Source organism: Hemitrygon akajei, chromosome 3, assembly GCF_048418815.1.
Source record: "Hemitrygon akajei chromosome 3, sHemAka1.3, whole genome shotgun sequence".
In the NCBI taxonomy this organism is placed as follows: domain Eukaryota; kingdom Metazoa; phylum Chordata; class Chondrichthyes; order Myliobatiformes; family Dasyatidae; genus Hemitrygon; species Hemitrygon akajei.
The window spans coordinates 118371223-118394927 of NC_133126.1; the positions used below are offsets into that span (position 1 = coordinate 118371223).

General features: G+C 44.3%; 1 protein-coding gene across 3 annotated transcripts in view; it reads left to right on the forward strand.

Moving 5' to 3' along the window:
• The window catches only part of LOC140723612 (interleukin-20 receptor subunit beta-like), an 81070-nt gene that overhangs the window by 24118 nt on the left and 33247 nt on the right, over positions 1–23705 (forward strand). For 2 of the 3 annotated variants that reach the window (XM_073038187.1, XM_073038193.1), the window contains exon 2: positions 10747–10870. The exons of the other annotated variant lie outside the window; for it this stretch is intronic. In XM_073038187.1, the coding sequence (XP_072894288.1) occupies positions 10747–10870 (124 nt within the window). The remainder of the gene's footprint in view (positions 1–10746; positions 10871–23705) is intronic. 3 annotated transcript variants of the gene reach the window in all.

Consider the following 23705-nt stretch of genomic DNA (forward strand, 5'->3'; position numbering starts at 1 on the left):
AAGGAATTAATTTTCATGAAGTGGACAAAATGAGCAGGTGCAGGGGAACACCATCACCTGCAGGTTCCTCTTTAAGTTGCGTGCCAACCTGATTTGGAAATGTATGAGCAAACACGAGGAAATCTGTAGATGTCGGATAGTCAAACACACGCAAAATGCTGGTGGAACACAGCAGGCCAGGCAGCATCTACAAGGAGAAGCACTGTCGACGTTTTGGGCCGAGACCCTTCGTCAGCATTTTGTGTGTGTTGTTTGGAAATGTATGAGCAATTTTTCATTGTTACTTGGTCTAAATCCAGGAACTCCCTACCTTCTAGCACCGTATCTTAACCAGAAGGAATGTGGCAATTCAGGAAAGTAGTTTAATATGGCTGATCTCACAGATAATTATAGATGCGCAATAATTGCTGGCTTTGCTGGTGACACACATGCCTAGATCCTGGCCCCTTTTCTCTTCGTTGGAATTTACCCCTAGCAACTTGAGTCAGAGCTGAAAATGTCACTATTCATTACTGATCCACCTTGACCATCTTCTAACATTCTCCCAAATCTTCAGTCAGAACCCTTTAACATCTTCACCTTCTCTGTTCCTCACATGGGTAGTTAATCACTTTAAGACTATCTTTTCCTTTCTCGGCAGTCTGACAGTTGTTGATGGCTCAATTTGCTATGGATGGGACCTCATCCAGTTGCATCCTTGGTAATGGTTTTCAAGGTTATGAAGCCGGTATTATAGATATTGGCAAGTTAACATCTTTCCTTTTTAAATCTGCATATAGAACAAATGTATTTCATGAGACACTCAAATTAATGTTCATCTACAACTCTAAACAGTAGCTTGAGTCACAACCTCAATATCATAATTCTCCTAAAGACGAATGTTCTTTAAGTAATAATTTGGATGTCTGTATACCCAAGAGTCTGGAGTGGATATGAGCCCTGCAGGCTTGGAAGGTTCTAGAATGAATAGCTCGTCTAAAGTTGCAAAGCAACTCACAGCTGGGGTTGGTGGTGATATACACTGAAATCAGTTTCACTTCTCTAGGCTAGGGTGGGAAGAGAAGAAAAAGGTCATGATTACCACATCATTTTGCTCTGAGTAATATTTGCAGAACCTCCTTGTGAGTGGGAGTGGAATTGAGTTTGAATGAGTTGTCTTCCCATTCTGTAAAGGAAGCCCAGTTAACATCTAGTAGTCTCCCACAAGGTAAGGAATTGCCTGGACCAGGCTAGGTTATCACATTTGACAAAGACAATATGATCTATAACTGAACATGAATTTACTAGGGATCTAAATGAAGACAATGTAACGTAATAAAGTTCAAAGTTTAAAGCAAAATTTATTCTCTGAGTACATAAATGTCACCACATAAAACACTAAGGTTCTGTGTCCTGCAGAAATATTCAGCAAATCTATAGAACAGTAACTGTAAATAGGATCAATGAAAGAGCAAGAGCATAGAATGTGCATATGCAAATATAAATAAATAGCAATAAGTAACAAGATAAAGAGTCCTTCAAGCAAGATAATTTGTTGTGGGAACTTGATAGATGAGTGTAGTTATCCTCTTTAGTTCAAGAGAAGAGTCTAATGGCTTTAGGAGTAATGACAATTTAACGCAACAAGACTTCCTCATCATTCATCAAGACCTTCCATTAAGGAACCATTAACTGCATGATCCTCACATCCAAGTATTCACCACACTCTGCAAGAAGACATTTGTCCTCATCTCAGTCCCGAAGAGCCTTACTCTAGATTGTGACCCCTGTTCCAGACTCCTCAGCTAGAAGAAACCTCTCTGCACACAACTTGTCGAGACCTGGTATAAGTATTGGCTTATTGTTGTTCCATGCACCAAGATATAGTGAAAAGCTTTCATTTGTATGCCATGCTGATAGATTGTGCCTTACATACGTATAGCAAGATAGTAGAAAATTAAAACAGAATGTAGAATATGGCATTGCATTTTAAGAAGAAGCACAGAGCAGGCGAAGAAAAGAAGCAGAAGAGCCACACTGAGGCAGATGGAGATCAAGAGTTTATCTTTTAGTGTATGAAAATTCTGTTCAAAACTCTGAAGACAGTGGGACTGCAGTCCTTGAGCCTGATGGCACATGCTCTCTGTAGATCTGTTAAAAAAATTGTCAGTTTCAGAATTTCCTCAACTTGAGTGAATAAAGAGCTTATCTACACAATTTCTCCTTGTATGTCCACCCCAAGAGCCAGTCTAGTGAATCTGCACTGCACTCCATCTTTGGTAGCAAACATCTTTTTTAGGTAACAAAGACAAAACAATGCACAATACTCCAGGCATGGTCACACCACATACTGTGGATAAGTATGGCCCTTGCGGGAGAGTATTAAATTGCAGCAGGAAAAGGTTCTGAGAGTATTAGGCAGCATCTGGGGAGAGTTGTTTATGGGCAAGTCCACAGCTGACTTGTAGAGGGTGTTTAAAGACCAACTGCGCATAGTACAGTATGGGTACTGCATGTTCCCATCAGAAGGAAGCACGGGATGGAAAGATAAGAGAATCTTGGATGTTGAGAGAAGTGACAAATTTAGTCATGAAGGAAACCAAAATCTATTCCCCTGCTCTCTACTTTCCATTGAATCTTCTCTTTATGACTCCCTTGTCTACCTATTCTCCCCCCCCCCCCACAACTGGTCTCCCTCCTGGCACATTCCTGCAAATATGACAAGTGCTACACTTGCCCCTATACCTCCTCCCTTACCACCATTCAGGGCTCCAGTCCTTCTAGGTAAGGTGACACTTGACCTCTGAGTCTTTTGTAGTCGTCTATTGTATCCAGTGCTCCTAGTGTGACCTTCACTCCAGTGAGATCTATCAGAGATTGGGAGATCACTTTGTTGAGCACCACAGAAAAATAGTGGAGGAACTCAGCAGGCTATGTAGCATCAATGGAAAGAGTAAACAGTTGATGTTTCGGGCTGAAGACACACACTGAATGTTTCAGGAACAGCTTCTTCCCCTCTGCCATCAGATTTCTGAATAGACAATGAACCCATGGAACATTACCTTGAATTTTTACACTCTCTTTTTGTATTACTTATTTAATTTGATTTTTTATATATAGTTTTTGTAATTTGTAGTTTTTATTATTGTGTATTACAATGTACTGCTGCTGCAGAATAGCAAATTTTACAATATATACCAATGATATTAAACCTGAATCTGATTTGGAATGTAGATGATAAAAAAACAACAGACCCAGTCTCTGCAGTACACCACAAACTTCCAGACAGAAAGATAACCATCTACTACTGCTTTCGAACTTCTCCCAATAAGTTAATGCTGAATCCAATTTACAATTTTATCCTGAATGCCACGTGATTTAACCTTCTCTTCCAGCTTCTCGTGTAGTCAAAGGCCTTGCTAAAGCCTATGTGGACAACATCCATTGCTTTCTTTCATTAACCTGCCTCATAACCTTCTCAAAAATTGCTAAGGTTGGTTAGACCCGACCTACCATTCACAAAGATATGTTGACTATCCCTAATCTAAATATTGATCTAAATACTTACAAATATTCTCCCTTAGAATACCTTCCAATAATTTACACACGTGACACCAGGACCAACAGCCTGTAACTCTCTGGCTTATTCTTAGCGCCTTCCTTGCGTAACAAAATAACATTTGTTATTCTCCAGTGCTCTGGCACCTTGCCCATAGCTAAGGGTGTTTAAATACCTCTACTAGGCCCCTGCAATGTTTGCACTAGCCTCCTTATGCAAGGTCTGAGGGGAAACCTTGGGGACGGATCCATCCTAATTTGCCACATGACAGCAAGCACCTCCTCTTCTGTAATCTGCATATGATCCATGACCTCACTGATTTTTTGCTACAGTTCTATAGATGCTGCACCCTTCTTCCAAGTAAATACAGATGCAAAATTAAAATCTCCCCACCTTTCTAAGCTCCATGCATAGATGATCACGCTGATGTTCAAAAGGACCAATTCTGTCCCAGCTATCCTTTTGTCCTTTGCGGATCTACAGAAGTCCTTACCTTCGCTTTCACCTTGTCGCCAGAGAAACTTCTTGTGCTGTTTTAGTCCTCCTGATTTCTTCTTTTTTCTAGGTGTCTCCTTGCATCTCTTATACACCTCAAACACCATATTTGATTCCAACTACCTGTACCCGATATGCACCTCCTTCTTCTTCTTGACCAAGGTCTCAATACTCCTCAAAAAACAAGGTTCCCTAAACCTGTTATTCTAATTGGAACATCCAAGTTCTGTACTCTCAATATTTCACTTTTGAATGCCTCACACTTACAAGGAATGCCTCTGCTAGAAAACAACCTATCCAAATCCACATCGGCCAGATCCCTTCTGATGCCACGGAAATTGCCCTTTCTCCAATTTAAAATCTGAACCTGAGGAGCACACCTACTCTTCTCCATAGTTACCTTGAAACTAGTGAAATTAAGATCACTAGTTCCAAAGTGTTTCCCTGTCAGCTGCCCTGTATCGTTCCCTAATAGGAGACCAAGTGTCACATTCGCTCGAGTTGAGACCTCTATATATGAATTAAGGGCAATTTTTCTGAACACGTTTGACAAACTCTATCCCACACGGTTCTTTTATAGTGTGGGAGCCCCAGTCAAAATGCAGAAAGTTGAAGTTGTCTACTATTATAATTTTATTTCGCTTGCAACGGTCTGCTATCTCCCTACAAATTTGCTCCTCTAAATCCCGCTGACTATTGGGAGGTCTATAAAGTAACCCCATTAAAATGGTCATCCCTTCCTTATTCCACAGTTCCACCATATTTCCTCAGAAGAAGAGCTATCCAGTATAGCCTCCCTGAGTATTGCATGACATTTTCTCTGATGTCGAATACAACCCTTCCCCCTTTAATACCTCCCCGCTATCATGTCTGAAACAACAGAGCCTGGAACATTGCTCTGCTTGTCCTGCCCTTCCTGCAACCGAGTCTCACTAATGTCTACAACATTATATTTCCTTGTCTACAATATTCCTTGCATTGAAATACACACAATTCAGAACATTAGCCCCACCGTGCTCAGCCATTCAGTTTCTTTCCTTGCAAGTGGATTAATATTTACTTTCCCACAGCCACTCGACTTGCTGACCTGCTACTTAGGTTTCTACCCCCGCCACCCTCGTTGAAAACCTGCTGAGCAGCACTGGCAATCTTTTGCACAAGGTTATCAGTCCCTTCCAGTTCAGGTGCAAACAGTTCTACTTGTACAGTTCTCATCTTCCATGGAAGAAAGCCCAATGATCCAAAAATCTGAAGAACTCCCCCCCCTCCCTCACCGCCTGCACCATTCCCTTAGCCACATGTTAAACTGCATTATCTTGTTTTTTTAGCCTCACTAGCACGTGGCATGGGTAACAATCCTGAGATCGCCACCCTGGAGGTCCCATCCTTTAACTCAGCACCTAAACCCATGAATTCACTTTGCCAGATCTCTTCACACTTCCTGCCAATGTCATTGGTTCCAATGTGGATCACAACCTGCCTGCTGACCTTCCTCCTTAGGAGTGTTATGGACCCCATCAGAGATTTCTCTGACCCTGGCACCTGGGAGGCAACATACCATCTGGGAGTCTTAGTGGCATCCACAGAATTTCCCATCTGTCTGCATAACCAGTGAGTCCCCTATCACTACTGCTTGTCTCTTATCCCGACCTTCCTTCTGGACCATAGGATTAGCCTCAGTGCCAGGGACCTGACTGCTGTGGCACCCCTCTGCTGAGTTGTCACCCCCCAAGAGTACCCCAAATGATATGATTGTTATTGAGGGGAATGGCCAAACTTTTCTCTTGAAGGTCACTCAGTTACAAGTCCTGAAACTTAGGAGCAACGGCCTCCTTGTAAATCTTTTCATTCAGTGCTCTTTCTCTCTAATGATCCATAAGTCATCAAGCTCCAGCTCCTAAAGTGATCCGTAAGGACACGGGAGATCGCCCTGACTTCCTACATTGTGCAAGTGGAACACATCACTGCACAGGTTTCCATTCCCGCTGCTTTACCTATACAATAATAAAGAAAAAAGTGACGCTAACCAGACACTCTCTTAGCTCTTGTGTCTTCTTGCCAAAGCCTCAACTTTCCAACTGTAACCCTGTCTGCTCCCACTCTGGCCACTCTGCTTATACTATACTTCTTTTTATTGGCCTTTGCCAGCTGCCTAATTATACAGTCAATTTAAACTAACAATTTACAACCGTGCCTCCTTTAGGCTCCTGCTAGCTGAAACTGAACAGAAAGTCTCAACAGGTACCACTTTCTATATCTCCTGTTTCTCCATCCAAGTAATTGCTCCTGCTACCCAAAACTGAATAACCAACTTACGAGCAATAGGAATTGCCCCAATTAGGAACAGGCTGCATGAGTCTGTGTGGAGCATAGGAGGCAGAGGGTGGTGGTCGATGTGACATTCTGGCTGCAGATCAGTATCCCATGGTGTTTTGCAGGAATCCTTATTGGGACCCCAGATCTGGATGAAAAAGTAGAGGGGGGTTAGTAAATTTGCTGATGATACAAAGATTGTTAGTGTTATAGATACTGTAGAAGACTGGAAAGAATACAGTGACCAGTTGCAGATGTGGGCAGGGGAATGGCAGATGGAGCTTAACCAACTGTGAAGCATTGCACTTTGGAAGAGGAAATGTAGACAGACAGTACATTGTTAATGACGAGACCCTTGACAGTGCTGATACTCAAGAGGAACTTGGGGTCCAAGTCTGTAGCTCCTTGAAGGCTACACTGGTTGATAGGGTGGTAAAAAAGGTGTATGATGTGTTAGCCTTTATTAGTCAAAACATTGGGTTTAAAAGTCTGGAAGTTATGTTGCAGCTTTATAAGGCTCCAGTTAGGCCACATCTGGAGCATGATATCCAGTTCTGGTCACCCCTGGAAGGATATCAAGGCTTTGGAGAGGGTGTAGAAGAGGTTTCCCAAGGTGTTGCCTCTATTAGCAGTCATGTGCTATAAGGAGAGGCTGAACAAACTTGGGTTGTTTTCTCTGGAGTGCTGGAAGCTGAGGGAAGACCTGATAGAGGATATAAGATATTGAGGAGCATAGATAGATAGCCAGTACATTTTTTTCTTGGGTTCCAATGAAAGCATGCAGTTAAAGTTAAAGGTCGATTTCCCTTATGCAGAGAAAGGGTGTTCACCCTGGAATACACTGCTTGGAGTGGTGGTGGAGGATAATCCAATAGAGGCATTCAAGAGCCTCTAAGATTGGGAATGAAAATGCATGGAATGGAAATATGGATATAGTGTAGGCAGAAGAGATTAGTTGAGGCGGACACTTGGTTACTAGTTTGGCACATCACTGTAGGCTGATGGGGACTGTGCTATGCTTGATATTCTCTTTCTTTTTGATTCCCCTTACCAAATGCACAACTTCCCACATCACTAGCAATTTGTCTTGTACTTATTTTTAGCTGAAACATATTTATTTATCTTATGGGACCCCTTGAACTTAAATTCATTAACAAGCATCTTAAAGAGTGGATTAGCTATAGAAAGGCTAAAAGCATGGTGGCATTATGGTTAGCACAACATTTTACAGTACTAGTGACCCAGCTTTAATTTCTGCCGCTGTCTGTGAGGAGTTTGTACGTTCTCCGGGTACGACTGTGTGTGTTTCCTCCGGGTGCTCCAGTTTCCTCCTACAGTCCAAAGATGTACTGGTTTGTATGTTAAATGGTGATTGTAAATTGTCCTGTGATTAGGCTCGGGTTAAACTATGGGGTTGCTGGATGGCAGAGCTCGAAGGGCTGCATTTCAATAAATAAGAAATAAAAGGGAAAATACTTAATTAGAAGGTTGTCAATTTCAGTGCAGTAACTTGAAATAAAAAGTTAGCAGGAAAATGCTGTTGTAGTCTTGATACCGTCCCAGTAGAGGGAAATGTAAAGCTAGAATTTCCTGGATGACAAAAGAGATAGTAGCAAAACTGGATTTATGATCATGGGGATAGACTGAGAATCTGACAAAACATAGGAAGATCAGAGAGGACGTCGAAAGAGAATATAGGAGTAGGTTTGTGATTACTTGTGGACGGAGGCAGATTGCAGAGACAAGAGACTGTGCTTCTTGACAATAAACTGGACTGGTCAAAGAACACTGAGGCTGTCTACAAGAAGGGTCAGAGCCGTCTCTACTTCCTGAGGAGACTGAGGTCCTTTAACAACTGCCGGACGATGCTGAGGATGTTCTACGAGTCTGTGGTGGCCAGTGCTATCATGTTTGCTGTTGTGTGCTGGGGCAGCAGGCTGAGGGTAGCAGACACTAACAGAATCAACAAACTCATTCGTAAGGCCAGTGATGTTGTGGGGGTGGAACTGGACTCTCTGACGGTGGTGTCTGAAAAGAGGATGCTGTCCAAGTTGCATGCCCTCTTGGACAATGTCTCCCATCCACTCAATAATGTATTGGTTAGGCACGGGAGTACATTCAGCCAGAGACTCATTCCACTGAGATGCAACACTGAGTGTCATAGGAAGTCATTCCTACCTGTGGCCATCGAACTTTACAACTCCTCCCTCGGAGGGTCAGACACCCTGAGCCAATAGGCTAGTCCTGGACTTATTTCCACTTGGTGTAATTTACTTAATATTATTTAATTATTTATGGTTTTATATTGCTATATTTCTACACTATTCTTGGTTGGTGTGACTGTAACGAAACCCAATTTCCCTCGGGATCAATAAAGTATGTCTGTCTGTCTGTCTTACTGCATGCTTCTGGTGGCTGGATTTTCCAAGCTATTGGAAGTTATTAATGACACAATACACCTTTCATTTACTTTTTTCATATTTTGCAGTATAATTTCCCAATGAATCTGGTGAGTTTAAAGGGAGAATGGGAATTGTGCGTTAGAGGAAGCATTGAAATTGTGGGAATGAGGGAACTGTGGTCCTGGTGTGTTAGAGGGAGAGCAGGAAAGAGGGTGTTACGTGTCAGAGGAAGTGTGGGAGATGGAGCTCTGATATATTAGAGGGACTGCAGGAACCAGGGTCCACTAACACACAGGAACAGGGGCCCAAGTAAGTCAGAAGGTGATTGGGAATCAGCATTTGGCGAGTCAGATGATGAATCAGAATTTCCAAACTATTGTATAAATGGATTAGTAGAGTTGTACGGTTGTACAAAAGTAAGGAGACTATATTGAACTCCAGTGACACAATGATTCATCTACAATCATTGTATGCGCTTTTGCTAAATGTATTACAGGAGGGATATGGAGGCCTTGGAGAGGTTGCAGAAAAATTTCCATGTCTGATGCCAGGACAAAGGGATTTTGTTTACAAAGAGAGGGTGGGATTGTTTTCCTTATAGCAGAGAATGATTCTAGGTGATTTAGTAGAGATATCTAAAGTCAAAAGGGGTCCAAAGAAAATGAGAAAAGGAAATCTGCTCCCATTAATGGACGAGTTGAAAAACCAGACAATAATGAACAAAGTAAGTTATAGAACAAATCATAAAATGGGAAAATACTTTCTCATTCTGTGAGTAGACAGAATCAGAAATTCCCTGGCTGGAAAGGTAACGGAACAATGATTACTGACGTCATCACATTCCAGGATAGAGTTGGAAATATATTTGAAATAAAAAGACAACACTTGCAAAGCTTCAGGGAGAAATGCCACGGGCTAGTTCTGAAAGACTGCACTTGCAGGGCGCTGGGCAACACTTGGTGGGCCAAAAGGGTTTTCTTCTGTCCTATGATTTGATAGCTTCTTATACTTATGGCCAATATTCAGTCAAACCACGACTGACCTCCATCTCCATGTTGTTAAGGTGCCTAAGCTCTGTAATATGTTGTCTCAGCTAACGAAAGTTGATAGACATATCGGTCTTCTAAGTCTTGATTTTTCTCTAACGCTGCTTGTGGGACAAGAATATCCACTCATCTTTAGCCTTCTGCATGAGGAAAGGTTTTGCATCTAATTTTAAATTCTGTATCAAATACCTTCACATTTTCAACAGGTTAGCTAGTCACACCACAGTGTATAGGAGCCCAGTGGTATAGGGGGAGATCCAGGTTAGCTAGTCACACCGCAGTGTATAGGAGCCCAGTGGTATAGGGGGAGATCCAGGGGCAGTGCTGAGCGTCAGAGCTGGGAGTGATCACAGAGCTTGGGGAGAGATCAAGATGAAAATGGAAATGGAAGCAGGAAAACATCCTCTCTAAGACCTTGGCTATCCACAACATAACATTCCACATTCCTAATAATGGTCACTCATTCAATAAAGGTGGTAAACACCTCTAATCCAGCACCCTTGCGACTTTGGAGATGCCAGTGTAGTTAATTTGCTGGATAATTGGATGTTACACCTATTAATACCCAAACACATTTTGTGTGTTTGTTCTTCAGTGATACAGTTAATTTTTCAGTGGACCTGGTACAGTCTGAAGAGAGAAGGGAATATACAAGGACTCTGTACTCTGTGTCCAGTAACAGACATACCTACGTTGCTGACCTTTGATGGCCAGGATCTCAGTCCTGGCTCCAGCCCACAATTCAGATCCCAAGCTCATCCCCTCTCCCTTGCATTCTGGACCTCTGCTCCCATTCTGGATTATTGAGTGAATCAGATGCTGAACCTTCAGGATCTCAGGAAAATTGAACACTAGATAAACAGTTCAGCTGCACAACTTATTGGCCACAATACTCTGTGTGTACCTTTTATGTTCCAAGTCAATTTGATCACCTGACTCTTTGAATTTGTAGGCCTCGAGGGACTGCCAAAGCCCAAGAACGTGTACGTAAATTCGACCAACATGAGGCATATCCTGAGGTGGAGTCCGGTCAGAGTCCCTCTGGGCAAGGTCAGGTACTCAGTGCAGTTCCAAGGGTAGGTAAATTGTAAACTATTTCACAACAATACAATGTCCACTGCTCAGTATAGTGCTATGGAGTTCTCAATATCAAGTTGAGAGGGAAAATGGTGCTCTTTTTCACCGTTGTATCTGGAAGGTAGCACCTTCAACATTCAACATGGTCCATCAATCTAAACATTCACTCCCTACACCACCAACGCACAGTGTGGTACCTTCAGCAATGAGCACTGTAGGCGCTCGTCCGGTTATTCCAACAACTCTTCCCAAACCCACAATGTTTACCACCAAAAGAATAGAGGTAGGACATGCATGGGAGCACCTCCAACTGCATGTTTCCCTTCAAATTGCACGCAGTCACGTCTTGAAAATATATTACACTTTCTTCATCATCGCTGGATCTAGATCTTGGAATTTCCTTTCAATTTCCAGCCATAGAGTAAGTATACCGTCAATAGGAGGACTGAAAGGTTTAAGAAGATATTTCATCACCACTTTCTCTGTGATGCCAACATCTTATTAATAGCAATAATTGAAACGTCCACGTCTCTGTACTGGGGTGATTGCCTCTTTAAATCCTGAACTCAGATTTCCACTGTGAAATAAAAATAATCAGGACACTAGTGAAGTCCCTTGTGAAGAATTCACTAGGGAGATTGTAATCATGAATCATATCATAAACTTTACCTGGGCAGTTCCTCACAAGAGTTACTTGTAGAGCTCATGGTAGCTGCATTATTTCAATATTGATCATTGGGATGGACCTGGGCTCTTAAAGACCACTCCCCATGGCAATTACTGTATCACAGTAAGTCAAGGCAAGTTGACTTTATGGTTGTGTGGAGAAGTATGGTGAGGTGCACATTCAGCATCATTGCTGAATCAGATTCAGATTCAGATAACATACACAATTGTATATAAAAAGTGTATATATATATATATATATATATATATATATATATATATATATATATATATAGTATCTATAAAAAGTATTCACCCCCCCTTGGAATTTTTCATGTTTTATTGGTTTATAACATTGAACCACAGTGGGTTTAATTTGACTTTCTTGACACTGATCAACAGAAAAAGACTTGCATGTCAAAGTGAAAACAGAGACCTCTACAAAGCGATCTAAATTAATTACAAATATAAAACACAATATAATTATTGCATAAGTATTCACCTCCTTCAAGTTAGTATTTAGTAGATGCGCCCTTTGGCAACATCTATTGAATTTCTTCCAATGCTACCACATCCTTCCTGTGCTGTGGTGACCAGTACTACATCCACATGCAGTTTGAAAGATATTTTGTACAGCTGCCACGTGGTGCTTCATCTTTTGTACTTAATGCCTCAGACAGGGCCCTGGGGGGATAGAGCAGAGGGACTTTGGGATATAAGTGCATGGTTCACTGAAAGTGGAGTCACTAGTAGACAGGATAGTGAAGAAGGCTTTTAGCATGCTTACGTTCGTAAGTCAGGGCAATGAGTAAAAAATCACAAACAAAAGAAAATCTGCAGATGCTGGAAATCCAAGCAACACACACAAAATGCTGGAGGAACTCAGCAGGCCAGGCAGCATCTATGGGAAAAAAGTACAGTCCACGGTTTGGGCCAAAACCCTTCGGCAGCGCACACGTTTTTCCAGCATTTTGTGTGTGTTGTAATGAGTATAAACGCTGGAAGGCTGTGGTGCAGTTGTATAGCAAGCTGGTGAGGCCACACTTAGAGTATTTTGGTCAGTTTTGGTAAACCTGTTAACAGTAAAAATGTTATTGAACAGGAAGCTATGCAGAAAAGATTTACAGGAACTTGAGGACTGAGTTAGAGGGAAAGTTTGAACAGGCCAGGACTTTACTCCTTAGACTGCAGGAAATGAGAAGTGATCTAGTAGATGATACTAAAGTCAAAAAAGCGGTGATTGCACTCAGTCTTTCTTAAGAGCTGTAACTAGAGGGCATAGGTTTAAGATGAGAGGAGAAAGATTTAATAGGATCTTGAGGGGTGACTTTATACACAAAGGGTGGTATATCTGTGGAATGAGCTGCCACAGAAATTGGTTGATGCAGGTAGAATAAATATTTTAATAGACACTTGGACAGGTATAGAAAATTGAAAGGTTTAGAAGGTTGTGTGCCAAATGCTGGCACAGGGACTAACTTAGACTGATATGGTGACTATCTTCGGTTGATATGGATCAGTTAGGACTAAAGGAGTGTTTTGGTGCTGTGTATCTCCACGGGTCTACCAGATTACTTACTTTCTCATCCAAGTCATTTATAAAAATTTGATAAACAATGAAGGTCCCAGTACCAATCTCAGTGGTAAAGCACTAGTTACAGATTTTCAGGTGAAAAATAGCAAGCACCCTCTGTCTCCTGTCACCGAGCCACATAGCTCAGGTCCCATGTGCTTTAGCCTTCTGCACCTGTGTAAGCCTTTGTTCTATAGTCCATGTTCCACCCTGTCTTCATCAATTTTCTTAATTACCATCACAAAAAACTGAATCAGGTTTTCTGAGACAGAATTTTCCCTGCACAAAACTGTGCTGACTCCCCTAATCTGTCCCTGCTTTCCAAGTGAACATTAATCCTGTATCTTAGAATTGTTTCCAATAGCTTTCTTACTACAAGTGTAAGACTCACCACCTGGAGAGGAGCAAGGATTTGTAAAGGATGAATCTAAAAGTAAACGTTAGCAACAATATTTACCTGTGACGTGAAAGCACACAGCAGACTTATTGCAAGGTAGTAACAGCAGAAAAGATGATCTGATTGTTTTTGTACTGAAGCCCAGTACAATAGGCTTATGGTGCCCTCTTGTGGCACAACTGATGCCATTGCCTCTGTTCTGGTCACTCTTCTCCACTCAAATGGACAATAAAGAGGTGATCCTGAGGAGGCATAACAGTTATTTCAGTGAATACAATGATTGAGTATTGTAAAACAAAGAAAACAATTCAGGTGTTTCCCAAATCAGAAACTATGAATGAACTGGCAGATCCACTCCCGAGTGCCGTATAGGACAGCAGCATTCAAATCAGGTTATTATGACCTTCACAAGAAATCGAGATATGACATTTTTAAAACTGTCAGGAATGCCAGTCCCAGGCCAGCCATCAATTGTACGGGGCTTACGTGATATAATGGGCCTCAGACCGAAGTCTGACAACATCACTGGCAACAGCACATCCTTCCCGATGAGCTTAACGTTTTGAACGGGCGGGGTTTGGAAAGTACCCACCCACCTTGATAGCTTCCAATGCACCTGAACCCACCCACAGTCTCTGTTGTAGCCACAAGATCATTTTCTCAGAGATGAACTAGCTTAAGGCGGCACTGGTGAAGCTCAGCAGCTATTATCGGTGGCAAACAAAGCGAAGAAAGCTACTAAGTCCTTTATTAATAATGATTCCTGCAAACAATGGAGAGCTGAGTGGAGGCTGTTGTGTCTCTACAACAACATATCAAGTAAATAAAGGCACACACTTGGAGAAGGAATTAACATGCACATTCACTTTGCAGAGAGAGCACCAAAACAAAGCACGTGCATAATTTATCAGCCAATAATTAATGCTAATAATTGCACCAAAAGAAATAGATTCCTCCTCCTTTAGATTAATGTAACATAAGAACATAAGAAATAGGAGCAGGAGTAGGGCATCTGGCCTGTTGAATCTGCTCCGCCATTCAAGAAGGTCATGGCTGATCTGGCCATGGACTCATCTCCACCGACCTGCCTTTTCCCCATAACCCTTAATTCCCCTACTATGCAAAAATCTATCCAACCTTGTCTTAAATATATTTACTGATGTGGCCTCCACTGCTTCAATAGGCAGAGAATTCCATGGATTGACCACACTCTGGGAAAAGCATAACCTCCCTGTTTTTAAATTCAATCCCTCTGGCAGCGTAAGCCAACATTCCATTTGCCTTCTTGATAGTCTGAAAACTGTATATGTAACAAAGCATTCAATTTCCCTTTAACAGACCATGTCAAAAAACATGCTTTCACAGTAACAGTGTTTGCTTGATTTTTCTCTTTTTAAATAACAGTCCATAATTAACTTCGCTGTACTAAAGGTTCTTTTGGGTGGTGCTCTGTTTCTTTCAGAAGAGTGCCTTGGGACATGTGGAGTGGCATCAGGTTTGGCAGGTGTCCTGTCACGTGCCACGTTGCTGTTGGTGACATGATCATAACTGAGATGTAAGTCCAGTGGATGTACTACATCCATCTTGTTGGATGCAATTGACCCAGGTGTGTTCTTCAGCTGAGCATCCAGTATCTGGTCCACATGATGTCTCCATATCTGATCTCCAACATCCACTGTGTAAATCAGTGATAGCTATCCTACCAGGTGTCCACTTGTCTTCTCGGTAATCATGCACTAGGACTTCATGACCAACCTCAATGCTCCTTGCTGATTTTCTTGGCTGAACTGTTTATTCTGCACTTCCCTCCGTAGATCTGGTTTCAGGAAGTTTATGCAAGATCTCCGAGTCCTGTTCTGAGGAAGACCATTGAATGAAGAGTGATGAAGGTGTTTGGTTTGCCATCGTGTGAACAGAGTTCCAATACACAAAAAGGAAATTGTCCACCTTGTGCTGTAGAGAAATATCCTCCTTGTCCATTGCTTTAATGAATCTCTTGAAGCTTTGGATAAACCTTTCAGATAACCCATTCATCACTGGGTGGTGAGGAGCTGACTTGAAATGTTGGATGCCATTTTTCTTCATGAATAGTCTGAATTCTTCTGATGTGTATTGCATCCGTTGTCACTCACAGTTTGTTTCTGGTAAGCTATTTCTAGAAAAAATAATCCTCAGAGTGGAAACAGTTTTTTTGTGATGTGGTTGTCTTCATTGGTATAACCTCCGGCCACCTCAAATAAGCAACCACAGCAATCAGATACGTGGAGTTCATGAATGGCTGAGCAAAGTCACTATGTACTCTTAGCCATGGTGAAGACGGCCACTCCCACGGGTGTAAAGTTGTGCCTGTGGAGGCGCAGTTTGAACCTTGCAGCATCTCGAACTGCTTTTGGTCAAGTCTTCAATTTATCTATCTATCGCTGGACACCGCACATCACTCTGGGTGAGATTATCTTGATTGTACCCAGATGTCCTACATGCAGATTATCTAAGAGTCTGGTGTGCAGTTCAGAGGGAACCATAATATGAGATCCACACATCAGCATTCTTTGACATACAGATAGATGGTCTTGTCTCACTGAGAAGTCTGGACACATAGGATTACCATGTGCTGGCTACCCTTGCATGGTGATGTCATGGACTTTTGACAATGTCGGGTCATTCCTTGTTTCTTTTTGTGTATTGGAATTTGTTACTGGCAACTGGTCCACAATGTGGTGTGGAAAACTTCTGCTGGGTCACAGTATGAAGACTTCCCTTCTTTGGTAGTCAACAGTGGAAGATGTGACAAGCTGTCAGCTTTACTGTGTTGTTTGGTACCTTTGAACGATGCGTCATAAGAGTGAGCTCCTAGGGACAGTGCCCAGTGTTGTAACCAGGTAGTAGACATCACTGCAATTCCCTTCCTGGGATTGAAAATGGACACAAGGGGCTGGTGGTCTGTCACTTGCATAAACCTTTGTCCATAGAAGTAGTGGTGGAACTTCTTTATTCCCCATACTAGACTAAGGTTGATCTGTGGGTAGATCTGCACTCGCCAGTGATCTTGAAGCAAATGCAATTAGATGTTCAGATCCATCTTTCATGGTGTGTGACAATTGACACCAATGCCATAAGGGCACACATAGCACGCCAGTCTGATGGGCAGAGATGGGTCATAATGTGTTAGCAGTTCATCTGATGTTATTAGTCTCTTTGTTTTCTTGAATACTCTTTCACGTCTTTCTGACCATTCCCACTTTGCTCCTGTCCATGACAAATCGTTCACTGGGTGCAGCACTGTAACATTGTTTGGGAGAAACCGGTGGTAGTAGCTTACAAGGCCCAAGTATGACTTGAGATGTGAAATATTTTCCAGTTTGGATGCCTGTAGCACTGCTTCAGTCATCTCTTGTGACTTATGTTAGCCAAGCTTGCCAATGACATGTTCACAATATTAGATTTCATTGTTGAAAAACTCACATTTCTCTTTCTTTGCGAGCAGACCATACTCACTCAGCCTGGTAAGCACTTTACCAGGGTTTTGGAGGTGCTCTTCATCATTCTTGCCAGTCACAATAATATCATCAAGGTAACATTGTGATCCTGGGATATCTTGGAGCATTTGGTCCATTGCTCCTCGCCAAATTGCTGGAGCTGATGTGATGCCAAAGATGAGACGATTATACTGGAACAGTCCCTTGTGAGAGTTGATTGTGAGGAACTTCCTGTTTGACTCCTCATTCTCAATTTGTAGATAGGCTTGTAACAAGTCAATCTTTGAAAACCTCTCACCTTCTACCAAAGATGCAAAAATGTCTTCTATTTGTGGTAGGGGATACTGCACAGTACGCTGCACTAGGTTGATGCTGAATTTGAAATCCCCACAAATGTGAACGGCTCCAGTCTTTCCCTTCTTGATCACTGAGACAATGGGCGTGACCCAATCACTCCACTCAACCTTGGAGAGAATGCCAGACAACTCCAGGCTCTGCAGTTCAGCATCCACTTCAGAACTTAGTGCATACAACACCGGACTTATGGAATCTTGGTGTTGCTGCTTCATCCAGTACAATTCTGGACTTCATGCCTTGAGTTTACCAATACCCTTCTCAAGCACCTTCTCATTAGCATCAAACAGCTGTGACAGTCTCTGCTTAGTGCTACCATTTGGGCTGCAGTTGCCTGTTGATGACACATTGAGAGCTTTGATTGTTAGCCAGTCTAGTTGGATTTTTCTCAACCATTCACATCTGCAAAGTGCTGGCCTTGCTTGGCGTCAGTACATCAAATTCACTTACAGTTTGCCTTTGGGGGACACTCCCCTCCCCCCCCCCCCCCCCCCCCCCGTGTATGTTGTTAGCATCAGCAAGGTCTTTTCTAATGGTAGCTTAGAAAAATGTCTGTTGTAGTCAGCCTCTGAAATTATGGACAAATCAACCCTGTATCTAGGTCCATTTTCAATTTTACACATTTGATCTGGATGATTTTGTGATCTGCTTCAGTAATGCTATATAATTCTGGGCATGACAGCTCACCTTTGTCAGACTCTATCTTGTCTGATTCAGTTTCCCATTTAGTCAATTTATGCTTTTGTTTAGTTTTGTGTTTGAAACTTTTCGCTTGCTGTGGTTTGTCTCTTTGTGCCTTGCACACTCTCTCTCTGTGACCTCGCCCATGACACTCTCTGCAAACTTTCTCTTTGAACCAACAGTCATCGCCATCATGGGGAGATTTGCCACATTGATAACATTTTTGGCTTTTTGCACCATTCAGGGACATATTGTATATTTCACATTCTATATCTCTTTTTCTGTAGTTATGCCACATCCTTTGCTGCAGTCTCTAATGATCTTGCAATGATCAATGCCTGTTCTAAGGTTATGTCTCTTTCTGACAGTAGCCTCTTTTGAGTGCTTTGACAATGCATTCCACATATAAGCCCGTCCTTTAATGGATCAGTAAGTCCATCTGCGAAGTTGCAGTACTGGGAAAGTTTGCACAGTTCTGCAATGTATTCAGAAATACTTCCATCCTTTGACTGGTTCCTTTTGTGAACTCTAAGTCTCTCAGCTATTGCTAGCAGTATTGAGTTCAAGTGATTTTGCAAAATTGCAACAATTTTGTTGAATGTCTTGCTGGCTTTTCAGGAATACTAAATTGTGTAAAAGTCTGGACATTTTAGCAGCCCTTAATCTAAGAACTGTGGAGACTTTCTTCACTTCATCTACGTCGTTAACATTTCAATACAGTTCAACACTCTTGATATATGATTTCCAGCCCTCATTAGCACTATCAAATTCATCAACTTTCTCAATGAAGGCCATTGTCATTTTATTTTTACTTTAGCTTTGCTATAGGTGTGTCTCTCACTGTGTACCTTGCACTGTAACTCACATGTCCTTTTCTAACATCGGTATTGCCTTCTCCGTATTGGTTCACTCTTTCCTTTCGCTACCCCTCACCCTTCCTCCAAATTCTGTCATTTTGTAACTGTCAGTACAGTTGGTAATATTTGCTGGCATACTGGTTTGTACCCATTCCCAATTTGTTGTGTCTGTACAACGAGCTTTCAAATAAAAAGATGCAGACACTTGGAGAGGAAGTTAGTGTGTATACTCGCTTTGCAGAGAGAGCAACAAATCAATGTGCATGCTTGTTATCAGTCAGTAACTAGTGCTAAGGGAAGTCATTGCACTAGAAGAATTACATCCTCACATTACAGAGGCAAGGCAGGCTTGAGGTAGAGTCAAGGGAAGTAGCGCCCTGACGGTGAGGAAAGTCCCGAAGTTTGATTGATTTAAGTGCCGGGATGAATTGGAAAGTTTGGGTACAGGCTGAGTCATGGCAGAAGGGTCCTGGCTGCAGAGTGGTCTGAGAGCGAGGAATGAACCATTGTTTGGACAATTTAAGTGCCGGGCCAGACTGAAAAGGTCAGGGTCGAAGGCAAGGGATGGGCCAGCTCTGCTCGCTGCTCTGTGACGTTTTCTCAGCTCTGCACCGAGCTGAGACCATGGCCTGCTCCAGCTGCAGTGATGCCTGGCTTTGTGTCCGTCGATTCATTTCTGCAAAACTTCAGTTCTCAATGCCATTTGCTTACTTTTGTTGTTTGAATGATTTGTTCTTTTTACTCAGCACATTGGGTGTTTGAAAGTCTTTGTTTTAATGGGTTCCTTTGTTTTGTGGTTGCCTGCAAGCAGACGAATCTCAAGGTTGTATAATGTATACATACTTCGATGATAAATGTACTTTGAGCTCTGGAAACATTTGGCCTGGATGGTGTCCAGGGTGTGTCCTAATGACCTGTACTGCTCAGCTGGCATTTGCAGACATTCGTAACCTCTGCCAGCTTCAATCTGTTGTTCTCTCCCGCTTTTAGAGCAACACTATTAACCCAGTATCTAAGCAAACACAGTTCCTCAGTGGCTCTGACTTCCAGGACCATGAAGTGTTTCATCTGCAGCTGTGAAGATAAAACTGAGATGACCTTCCCCAACACCCCCATCACAGTTTTGCTCCTTCTCCCCTCTCCACTCTCAGTCCTGATGCAGGGTCTTGATCTGAAACAGCAACAATTCCTCTCTCACACCCCCCACCCCTCCACGCACACATAGATGGTGCTTGATCTACAGAGTGTCACGTACCCTGTAACCGGGTTACCAAACCAGCAGAAATGGAATCATTGTTGGAGTCTGGTATTACTGTAACTAATAGTGTTTATTAGTAAACTAAGCAATACAGTACTATAAAATGCAAATATATGAAACAGGTTAGCAATGATATATACAGAAGTGTGGAAATAGGAATCAAAAAACAAGCTCTTTCAAAGTCTAGGGGTAAATGGATAGTCTTATGATGGTGAAGAGTTCAGTTCAGTTTAGGTCAAGGTAGTTGCTGGTGTACCATTGGGAGGGGGGGGGAGAGAAAAAAGAGAGAGAGAGAGAGCGAGAGAGAGAGAGAGTTATGATGCTGTTGCCGTCGAACCTTCCGTTGTCTTCCTGTCCTGTTACAGTCACCGACTGTGACCCCGTACCAGGCACGACTGTTCTTCTGTGGTAGGCTTGTCACCCAGGCAAGGGTGGACACAAAAACAAGCCCCCACTGGTCACACCTTCACACACCGTGAGCCTCTGATCGATTCCCCTGAATCGATCCTCCAAACCCCACCTTCACGTGGGTGCACAACACTCTTTCAGTGTCCCGTGGTGTGTCTGCTGGTATCTTCGCAGACCTGCTTTTTATCTCCCCTGATGGGGTGCGGCCGACCATCACTTGGTCCCGCCTTGCTATCTCAGCAAGAATCTTACAAGCAGGCAAAGAGAGTGTCCTTGGAGCAAAGGTAAACAATCAGCTAAAACCATTATATTAAATCATGTCTCTCTCTCTCTCATTTGCAGCAGGATGCCACCCCCCTCTCCTTATCTTTCTCTCATTAGCAGCATTGTTCGCGGGGGGGTCAACCCTCTAATACCTGCCTGGGAGCTCGATACACTGTGACACACACCACTCAACCACTCCAGTACCTGCTTGGCAGTTTGTCAGCAATCTGTCTGATGTGGTGTCACACATTATTGGGAATAGAAGGAGACTGTTCAGCGCACAGGTGTTGCTGGCTCTCTGAATGATCTGTTGATGCACCATCAATAACTCTCTCTGAGACGTAAAGGCGAGATATCGGCTTTTATTGACTGGAAGAAGGAACAAGCAGTGATTGACCACCATACTACATCCTGGAGACAGAGAGGCCAGGCTCAGACCTCCATCACCTTTATACAGGGGTCTGCGGGAGGAGCCACAGGAGCAGTCAGCAGGGGTCTGTGGGAGGAGTCAGCAGGGGTCTGTGGGAGGAGCCACAGGAGCAGTCAGCAGGGGTCTGTGGGAGGAGCCACAGGAGCAGTCAGCAGGGGGCGTGTCCAGACAGGTATATGTAGTTCACCACATTCACCCCCCCTTTGTTTTAAAAAGAGTCCCCATGTAGCGAAGTTTCTTACAAGTATATTTACAGGTTAAGTCTATCAGGTGGTTGAATCTGTTGCTGCGATCAAAGTAGCACCGGCTGTGATTGCACAGGTGCCGGTGGTGATTGCACAGGTGGTGGTGATTGCACAGGTGCCGGTGATTGCACAGGTGCCGGTGGTGGTGATTGCACAGGTGGTGGTGATTGCACAGGTGGTGGTGATTGCACAGGTGCCGGTGATTGCACAGGTGCCGGTGGTGGTGATTGCACAGGTGCCGGAGGTGGTGATTGCACAGATGGTGGTGATTGCACAGGTGCCGGTGGTGATTGCACCGGTGCCAGTGGTGATTGCACAGGTGCCGGTGGTGGTGATTGCACAGGTCCCGGTGGTGGTGATTGCACAGGTGCCGGTGGTGATTGCACAGGTGGTGGTGATTGCACAGGTGCCGGTGGTGATTGCACCGGTGCCAGTGGTGATTGCACAGGTGCCGGTGGTGATTGCACAGGTGCCGGTGGTGATTGCACCGGTGCCAGTGGTGATTGCACAGGTGCCGGTGGTGATTGCACAGGTGCCGGTGGTGGTGATTGCACAGATGCCGGTGGTGGTGATTGCACAGGTGCCGGTGGTGGTGATTGCACAGATGCCGGTGGTGGTGATTGCACAGGTGCCGGAGGTGGTGATTGCACAGGTGCCGGAGGTGGTGATTGCACAGGTGCCGGTGGTGGTGATTGCACAGGTGCCGGTAGTGGTGATTGCACAGATGCCGGTGGTGGTGCTTGCAGAGATGCCGGTGGTGGTGCTTGCACAGATGCCAGTGGTGGTGATTGCACAGATGCCGGTGGTGGTGCTTGCACAGGTGCTGGAGGTGGTGATTGCACAGATGCCGGAGGTGGTGATTGCACAGATGCCGGTGGTGATTGCACAGATGCCGGAGATGGTGATTGCACAGATGCCGGAGATGGTGATTGCACAGGTGCCGGTGGTGGTGATTGCACAGATGCCGGTGGTGGTGATTGCACAGGTGCCGGAGGTGATTGCACAGATGCCAGTGGTGATTGCACAGGTGCCGGTGGTGATTGCACAGATGCCGGAGGTGATTGCACAGATGCCGGAGATGGTGATTGCACAGATGCCAGTGGTGATTGCACAGGTGCCGGAGGTGATTGCACAGATGCCGGAGATGGTGATTGCACAGGTGCCGGAGGTGGTGATTGCACAGATGCCGGAGGTGGTGATTGCACAGATGCCGGTGGTGATTGCACAGGTGCCGGTGGTGGTGATTGCACAGATGCCGGTGGTGATTGCACAGATGGTGGTGATTGCACAGGTGCCGGTGGTGATTGCACCGGTGCCAGTGGTGATTGCACAGGTGCCGGTGGTGGTGATTGCACAGGTCCCGGTGGTGGTGATTGCACAGGTGCCGGTGGTGATTGCACAGGTGGTGGTGATTGCACAGGTGCCGGTGGTGATTGCACCGGTGCCAGTGGTGATTGCACAGGTGCCGGTGGTGATTGCACAGGTGCCGGTGGTGATTGCACCGGTGCCAGTGGTGATTGCACAGGTGCCGGTGGTGATTGCACAGGTGCCGGTGGTGGTGATTGCACAGATGCCGGTGGTGGTGATTGCACAGGTGCCGGTGGTGGTGATTGCACAGATGCCGGTGGTGGTGATTGCACAGGTGCCGGAGGTGGTGATTGCACAGGTGCCGGTGGTGGTGATTGCACAGGTGCCGGTAGTGGTGATTGCACAGATGCCGGTGGTGGTGCTTGCAGAGATGCCGGTGGTGGTGCTTGCACAGATGCCAGTGGTGGTGATTGCACAGATGCCGGTGGTGGTGCTTGCACAGGTGCTGGAGGTGGTGATTGCACAGATGCCGGAGGTGGTGATTGAACAGATGCCGGTGGTGATTGCACAGATGCCGGAGATGGTGATTGCACAGATGCCGGAGATGGTGATTGCACAGGTGCCGGTGGTGGTGATTGCACAGATGCCGGTGGTGGTGATTGCACAGATGCCGGAGGTGGTGATTGCACAGGTGCCGGAGGTGGTGATTGCACAGGTGCCGGAGGTGATTGCACAGATGCCGGAGATGGTGATTGCACAGGTGCCGGAGGTGGTGATTGCACAGATGCCGGAGGTGGTGATTGCACAGATGCCAGTGGTGATTGCACAGGTGCCGGTGGTGATTGCACAGATGCCGGAGGTGATTGCACAGATGCCGGAGATGGTGATTGCACAGGTGCCGGAGGTGATTGCACAGA